Source organism: Panthera leo, chromosome A3, assembly GCF_018350215.1.
Source record: "Panthera leo isolate Ple1 chromosome A3, P.leo_Ple1_pat1.1, whole genome shotgun sequence".
NCBI classification, from domain to species: Eukaryota; Metazoa; Chordata; class Mammalia; order Carnivora; family Felidae; genus Panthera; species Panthera leo.
In genome coordinates this window covers 99,812,495-99,820,065 of record NC_056681.1, presented here as the reverse complement: position 1 = coordinate 99,820,065, position 7,571 = coordinate 99,812,495, and the positions used below count along the sequence as shown (strand labels likewise).

General features: G+C 44.8%; 1 protein-coding gene across 1 annotated transcript; it reads right to left on the bottom strand.

Moving 5' to 3' along the window:
• Positions 1-291: 291 nt before the first annotated feature.
• MAT2A (methionine adenosyltransferase 2A) lies at positions 292-6,931 on the bottom strand. Its single transcript, XM_042932876.1, has 9 exons — positions 6,702-6,931; positions 4,684-4,761; positions 4,464-4,586; positions 3,937-4,049; positions 3,706-3,849; positions 3,325-3,543; positions 2,918-3,100; positions 2,633-2,766; positions 292-1,939 (listed from the first exon to the last, which is right to left on the bottom strand). Exons 1-9 carry the CDS (start codon positions 6,790-6,792, stop codon positions 1,837-1,839), a joined length of 1,188 nt encoding a protein of 395 aa, XP_042788810.1. The 5' UTR covers positions 6,793-6,931; the 3' UTR covers positions 292-1,836.
• Between the last annotated feature and the right edge of the window lie 640 nt (positions 6,932-7,571).

Here is a 7,571-nt window from a genome sequence, read left to right as displayed (position 1 = left end):
CCTAATCTTGGGACAGTTTTTAAATGTTACTGGCAGTTGAGTAGCTGCTACATAGTAAGGACATAGAGATTTTGTCCACTGTGTCAACCAAAAAAAGCAATGCTAGACAGGTAAGATCTTGGGAGGTTTTTCTTAGTGCTAGGAATAGGATATACAAACCTACTGAAACGCCTGCAGTCCTGGATGAAGGTGTTTGAGATGATTTCCCTGAACCATGGGAAGGATTACAATTATTCAGGGATAAGGAGTATGTTCTCAGGTCATATTCAAACCAAAGAATAATGGACACAATTAAGGTAGAACCTAGCATTTTATTTAGATCTTCATTAAACTGTTGGAATTGAGAACCAGACATACGTAATAAACCTCCAAAAATAGATCCTGAAAGGCACTTTCTGCTTAGGGCAAGCAGTCATGGAATAAGCATGTAAACAAGCTGGCTTCTCTGTACCACACCAGCCAAGTCAGCTTTCTCCATGGCCAGCCGCACCAGCTCTGCCCTCCCTTCTATTAACACCAGCCAGACCCCCTGTAGGTCTAACCCAAGGTTTTTCTGTAGGACACCTTGGCCTACCTGGGAATGCTGGAAACATGTTGTTAAAGGAATCATGGTGTTGAGGAAAAAAAAAACAAAAAACAAAAAACAAAAAAAAAAAAACTTTTAAAAGCTGCCATCTGAGGTGATGGCTTCTCTGTACTTACGCCATACCCCAGAATACAATAAATAAGCAATTAGAAAATGTTCAAGTATGAAGGGATTTCCTCCTCCCCGCCAAAAGCACTGCTCTCTGAAGGAAGCTGGTTTCTCTGTAGCTACACCAGCTGTTCAGAAAGCTCATTGGACCTGGTTTTGAAAATAAAACAAAGTTAAAACCCTGGGAGGAATTATTGTGCAGTGTGGAGTACTCAGTCTTTCTTATAAAGAAAAAAAAAAGTTATCTGGTACCAAAGTGTGCAACCTACAGACCCTCAGGTACTGCCCTGTGACTTCTCTGTATGACATCACAAGGGTGCCAAGTGCCTGTTTTTCTAGAGCTAGGAGTTGGTGGTTTGGCTAGTGCTGAAACCATGCATAGGATTGGTTTACTAAATAAAAACCTTATTACGTACGTCCTCCAAAAGACAGCTGAAAAGTGGAGAGATTTTGATTTGGTGCTATTTAAGAGATGGCAATTAAGAGCATAAGCACCAGGGAGATGGTTTAATGGTAACTGCCTTTTTTTTTTTTTTTTTAACGTCAGGCTAGAGCTCCAACTGGAACTTGCGTTACATGCAAGAATGATTGGATAGGGAACACTCCCTGACAAAGAGCTACATAATTAGAAATGGATCAAGTTATAAGGAAGATAAGGGAAGGCTTCACATTCTGAATAGAGCTCAAGACATTACAAATTCATGCTGACAGGGCTATGGCATTGCCAGACAGGCTATAATGGAACTACAAATACTTTACGTGCACATTACAGGACATTTTCAGCATTTGGTGGGAAAGTCAATGCAATTAGGATTTTAGAAGGTTGGGTGATAGGGCACAAAGGTTCAATTTCAAAGCATTATTTACTACAGTGTTGTTGGTTTGTTTCTAGGCAGTTACATGGATCACCTATGCTCACTAAATTCATTATAATGGTGAACAAAACACCTAGGGACAGAATAGCAAGCCCAACTTACAGTCCCCCACACAAGCTAAAATTCATGTCATTGACTAGAGTGACTGCAACTGATCAGGAGCTGAAAGAGGACAGGAAAATTTAGGAAGAAGGGCCCTTTCCCTCAGAGCTTGAAGGCTTCTCTGTAGCCTACGCCAACAAGTCTGGGGAAAAAAGGCTAACACTTTCAATATTTAAGCTTTTTGGGCACTTCCCATGGGAAGCTGTCCCTACCAAAGTGGCCATAGGCTGCAGTCCTCTGATAAATTGGCTTCTTCAGATCCAGATCCCTGGAATATACAAGTCCGTAACTTAATATGTAGCATTCAATTAAAATAAAGCAAAACAATCAGCAAGACTCATTTTCAAGAGTTCTGGCAAATGAGTTCAGTTCTCTGGGGTTTGCTAGGAAAAAAGTTTGTGGCAGAAGTGTTTGTTACTTCCCTGGTGTCCAAACTCCTCGCACAGTCCTTATTAGTAACTACAGTTCTTGTTTTTCCATCCTTGGCTCAACAAATATGAAAATTTGTCATTATTCTGAGAAATTCCAAGTGTCAAAAAGCTCATCTGAGATCATGGCATACTTACCAAGGTCCCATGCCCAAACCCTGTTTATTTTCTTTATAGCGGCCTTGAATAAATATCCCCACTTATCTGTACTAATTTAAGTAAAATAAACATCCCTAGATAACATGAGCACAAAGCCCAATATCAAACGTGAAAGACTTTTTCTAGGGTGGTTAATCTAAGCAATGGAACACTGTAATTTTAGATTTTTCTTAATATAAGCCTTTACTAAAGGCAACTTAGATAACATCAACCATTCTAGGAATTAAAAGGTTTCCCCATTTGAGGAGTCTTCACACCCACCTTCACCTTCTCCGATTTGAACAGATCTCAAATACACACACACACACACACACACACACACACACACACACACACCCTCATTTTTCACTAACAATAGGCTTTACCATCTTTACCTGACAATGACCCCAGGGCGGAGGTCAAAATTCTTCTTCACAATCTCTAATAGCTCTCTCTCACTCTTCTGAGAGGTGCCATAATGGAAAATGGAGATAGACAATGGATGAGAAACTCCAATAGCATAAGAGACCTAAAAGGATTCAAATGTCATAAAAGTCAGTGATTAAGAGACCCACCCATTTGTACAATACGCTGGTATTTAAAAAACAGAAGTAACTACACTAAAAGCCCTCCCACTAGCATGCCTTCTAATCACTCCAATTATTTAAGAAAGTATATACCTGCACAAGAACCCTTCTGCACAGACCTCCTTTAACAAGGGATTTTGCCACCCAACGAGCAGCATAAGCAGCTGAACGGTCCACCTTGGTATAATCCTTTCCTGAAAAGGCACCTCCTCCATGAGCTCCCCAACCACCATAAGTGTCCACAATGATCTTCCGGCCAGTCAAACCAGCATCACCCTGAAATTAAAGAATTCAAGTCACTTTATGCCTAATCCTTTCCAATAAATGGTTCTAGATCAAGTTTCCTAAATACCTATTTCTGTATCACTCAACATACACCCTCAGAAAATTCACATGCAGACTTAACAAATCTAGAAAAAAAGGTGGTAGCAGCCAAATTTGCAAGTAACCATTACAGAAAATCCAAAAAAGTAAATGGAATTGATACTGCAAGGCCTTACCTGAGGCCCACCAATAACAAATCTGCCACTTGGCTGTAGATGATAGATTGTGTCCTCATCAAGGTATTTTGCAGGTACAACAGCTTTGATGACTTTCTCCTTTAGGGCATCCCTCATCTCATCAAGACAAACTTCTTCATCATGCTGAACAGATATAACAATTGTGTGAACTCTGATGGGAAGCACAGCACCTCGATCCTGCATGTACTGCACAGTCACCTTGAAGGCAAAGCAAATGATCAGAACATCAGTTTACTAGATAGAATAGAGAACCAAGGCAAAGCTAAGTGACAATACAAGATAAATACTAGTCTTTAGTAAAAACATTACTGTTCTGTGCCAAAGCAGTATGTGTAATCTATCTTTATGATCATCACTTACTTGAGTTTTAGAATCTGGGCGTAACCAAGGCAAAGTGCCATTGCGGCGTAGTTCAGCCAGTTTGGCATTGAGCTTGTGTGCTAAGACAATAGTTAAAGGCATACATTCCTCAGTTTCATCAGTGGCATAACCAAACATCAAACCCTAAAAAAGGAAAAAGTCACCAATGTGATCAATCCAAGCTTCACAATTTCACATTAGAAGAGATGCAAATAGAGTCTACCAAGCTACCTGGTCTCCTGCACCAATGTCTTCCTCATTCCGGTCGAGATGAACACCTTGAGCAATATCTGGTGACTGTTGCTCCAACGCTACCAGCACATTACAAGTCTTGTAGTCAAACCCTACAAACAAAACAATGTCTTGTTTAAGAAGAAGGAGGGAAAAAAAAAAAAAAAAACAACCATAGCAATACCCATGCCTTCTATTTACAAGAGTTATTTAAAATTTCAAATACTGCTATAGAAATCAAATACAGGTATCCCCCCACGTTTTGAAAGTTATTGTTTCATCACTTCACTTTTAGGAAAGACCTGCATTAGTACTTGTTTTCACTAACTGAGATCTCATGTGGGATCAAGCCCCACGTCAGACTCTGCACTGACAGGTCAAGGAGCCTGTCTGGGATTTTCGCTCCCCCTCCTGTTGGCATGCACTCAGACTCTCTCAAAATAAATAAACTTTAAAGTAAAAGAGCTAGAGAGTGTTGAAAATATCCGGAAAAATGAGCTTAGAAAAGCCAATTCATTAAAACACACCTTTGGAAGAATCATCGTATCCAATGTGTTTAATGGCTTCACGAACCACTTTCTGGTAATCAACAGCAGCTCTGGACGTAATTTCCCCAGCAAGAAGGATCATTCCAGTTTTAGCAACAGTTTCTAATAAAAGAGAAATTCACAATCAAATGCCACTCTTACAAAGTAATTTCCATGAGATTACCTTTTCATCAGTTGGTAAGCAATGTTTAGAACCTACCACAAGCCACTTTGGCATCAGGGTCCTGCTGAAGGTGGGCATCCAGGACAGCATCGCTGATCTGGTCACAAATCTTATCTGGGGAAAAAATTTGTCTCAATTTGTCTCATTGTCAATAGACAATCTCACTGTCATGCCCTTATAAACACAGCTGTAAAGACCTTTGGGAAAGCTTTCTTTCAAAAATCGTGGTGAAACCTACAGAACACAAATTTACGAACTTAACCATTTTCAAGCATACGATTCAGCAATTCGAAGTATGGAGATCTTAACTGCTAAATAGAGCACTGCTTTACCAGAAACCTTTTGACTGAAGAATAAATGCTGGATATAATACTGCATGTTACTTGAAAACTTGATACCATAGTCTTAATATAGCTGCACCACAAGCTCACCAATTCAGATTAGCCAGAATACCCAGCACGTTTAACATATTTAAATTCATTGTGATATATGCACTTTACACCTCAGGAGGACTCTATTCCATCTCTTAAGTATTTCAGACATTTTGAAAAATTAAGTTCCCAGGCAGAACAATTTCCACTGTTATGCAGAACAGCCATATAACTCAAGTTAATCAAATTGAAGTGTTTATCCTCAAACCCAAAAGCAAAGCAGGGAAACATTTTTGATTTGCCAAAGGAGTAGTCCAGGAATATGAGCTGAATAGACTGGGAAATGTCCCATGTATTCTGAATCCTTGTTTCCTCCCCCACTGTATCACCATTTATTAAAAAAAGGGAGAACAAAATCCCTTTCCCAGAGAGATCACTTTCCTGAATTTTCTACAATCATCCGGAACAATTAAAGCAAAATGTACATTGCAGTCAAATCAGAAGTTCAAGACTTAATCTACAAACTGGTATAAACGCCTGACTTAAAGTATTAAATTAATAAAAGGTGGGCCAAATACCTGTCAAATTCTCAAAACTGAGGGAAGGTGGGTAACCCACACCAGAACACCTGACCTTCACTCATCAGGCTCTTGGGGTTTGTCCTCTCCTAGATCACTAGGCTGCTTGTGGGATTTCATCATAGGCACAGTAGACTTACTAGAGAAATGCATCTTTAAAGCCATTAGACTAGATTACCAGATCATTGTGGTCATCCTAAGAAAAGGTAGAACCAGTAGAGCAAAAGACTCATCTTTACTAGACTGAGATTCAAAGTTCCTTGAAATAGCTTTACTCGTTCACGTGTAAATTGATCTCCATAATGGCGGACTAGTGGACAAAGCCCAGAGAAGATGTTCGGTAAAACCCTGCCCAACGGTAAAGCACCAAAGACTTTAAAGGGAAATCCAACCCAATGGCAGCTTACACTTAATTCACGCTTCCAATCCTTTTCAAACATGGTCCAAATAAGGCAGGCCTTCCCCAACCCGCGCTATATTTAGTTGGCGGCTGTCACCTTGACGGCAAGGCCATATACTGCCGAAGGACACATCCGTATTCTCCTGGGTACCGTAATAGCCCAAGGCAAGAATTAACGGACTCGGCAGACGTCCCGAAGCACGGACCCCCCACTCCGCACACCCGAGCGCTCCGGTAGCCCGACGGCTCCCCCTCGCCCGGATGCCACATGCGGCAAACACGTGGTTGCGGCTGCAATGCGGGGCGCGCGCTCCCGAGGGCCGGCCGCGAGCACTCGGGGCCGGTCGCCCACTCGAGGGCTTTCAGACGGCAGGGCGGAGATGAGGAAATAGTGCCCTCCCTGGGTAGAGAGCACAGCTGTCCCGGCCCCCGCCCTTCTCGTTTTCTAGAATCTTCCGCATGCCGAGGCGCGCGGCCGGATGGGAAGGGAGGGGAGGAGAGGGCAGGGGAGGAAGGGGGAGGGGAGCGGCGGCCACGCGCTCGGCACCGGCGGCGCCACGAGGAAGGCGCGCGGCCGCCGCTCTTCCCACCGCCCGGCGGGTGAAGGCACCTAGCACGGGCACCATCGCCGGCCGGACTCGGCCGGCCGGGCCCGGCCCTGCCCACGCCCCGCCTCTCACTTCCCTCCAGGGCCCGTCACCTCACCTGGGTGGCCTTCCCCCACAGACTCTGAGGTGAAGAGGAACGTGCCCTCCTCGATGAACGCCTCGTGAAAACCGTTGAGCTGCCCGTTCATTCTGGGGTTCGTAGTGGTGAGTATTAAGCGGCGTTGAGGAAAAAGGGAGCGGCGAGGCGACGGCTGCGAAATGCACAAGAGGACAGCGCTCTAATCTGCTCGGGCGGGCGGCGCGGAGCGAACGAGGCGGCGGGCGGTGCGGCCCAGTATTTATATACAGCGCCAGCGCGCGCCCGGCCCGGGCCCCGCCCCTCGGCGCCGCGCGCCACTGCGCCACTCGCGCGGAGGCAGGCAGAAGGGGCGGTTCGCGGACGCGGGAGCTCGGGCTGAACCACTGTGCGAGGCAGGGGGAGGAAGCGGATTCGCCCCTCCTGCGAATATTTAGTTATCTTAAGCACTTATAACGAGGGATAAAGTGGACATGCGAGTATACCGCGTCCTCGTGCCCTTCCGTGTTCGGAGTGGGAGGAAATGCGACGTGGACTTTATGGGCCTGTTCCCCTTGCTGTGACATGGCACCTCCCTTCCGACCGTTGACCGGGCTATCTGGCCGCGAGGTCGCGTCCCCCAGCGGTGACTGCGAGAATCGGCGGAGGTTTTGTCCTCAAGCTATGCCTGAGGGTCTTTCCGTCCGCCCCGCCTTAAGATGCCCTGGTGACAGGGAGCCAGTGGCCCTCAGCCATGTGAAAGTAGCCATTTTGGCTGACCGGCGTACGATTCTTCTCACGGCCTTATTCATCCGCGCCCCGCGCGCTGCTGCCGACTTGGAATTCTGAGGCTTGCTAGTAATTTATTGGTTAATGCCTCAGTGTTGGAAATGGCCGAAAAGGAGAATAACG

Excerpts from the sequence above, each read along its gene's own strand:
- MAT2A (XM_042932876.1), bottom strand. The coding sequence starts at position 6,792 with ATGAACGGGCAGCTCAACGGTTTTCACGAGGCGTTCATCGAGGAGGGC. Across the intron at positions 4,762-6,701 it reads TGTGGGGGAAGGCCACCCAG|ATAAGATTTGTGACCAGATC; the intron begins GTGAGGTGACGG and ends TTTTTTCCCCAG. Across the intron at positions 3,101-3,324 it reads TTGTTATTGGTGGGCCTCAG|GGTGATGCTGGTTTGACTGG; the intron begins GTAAGGCCTTGC and ends CTTTAATTTCAG.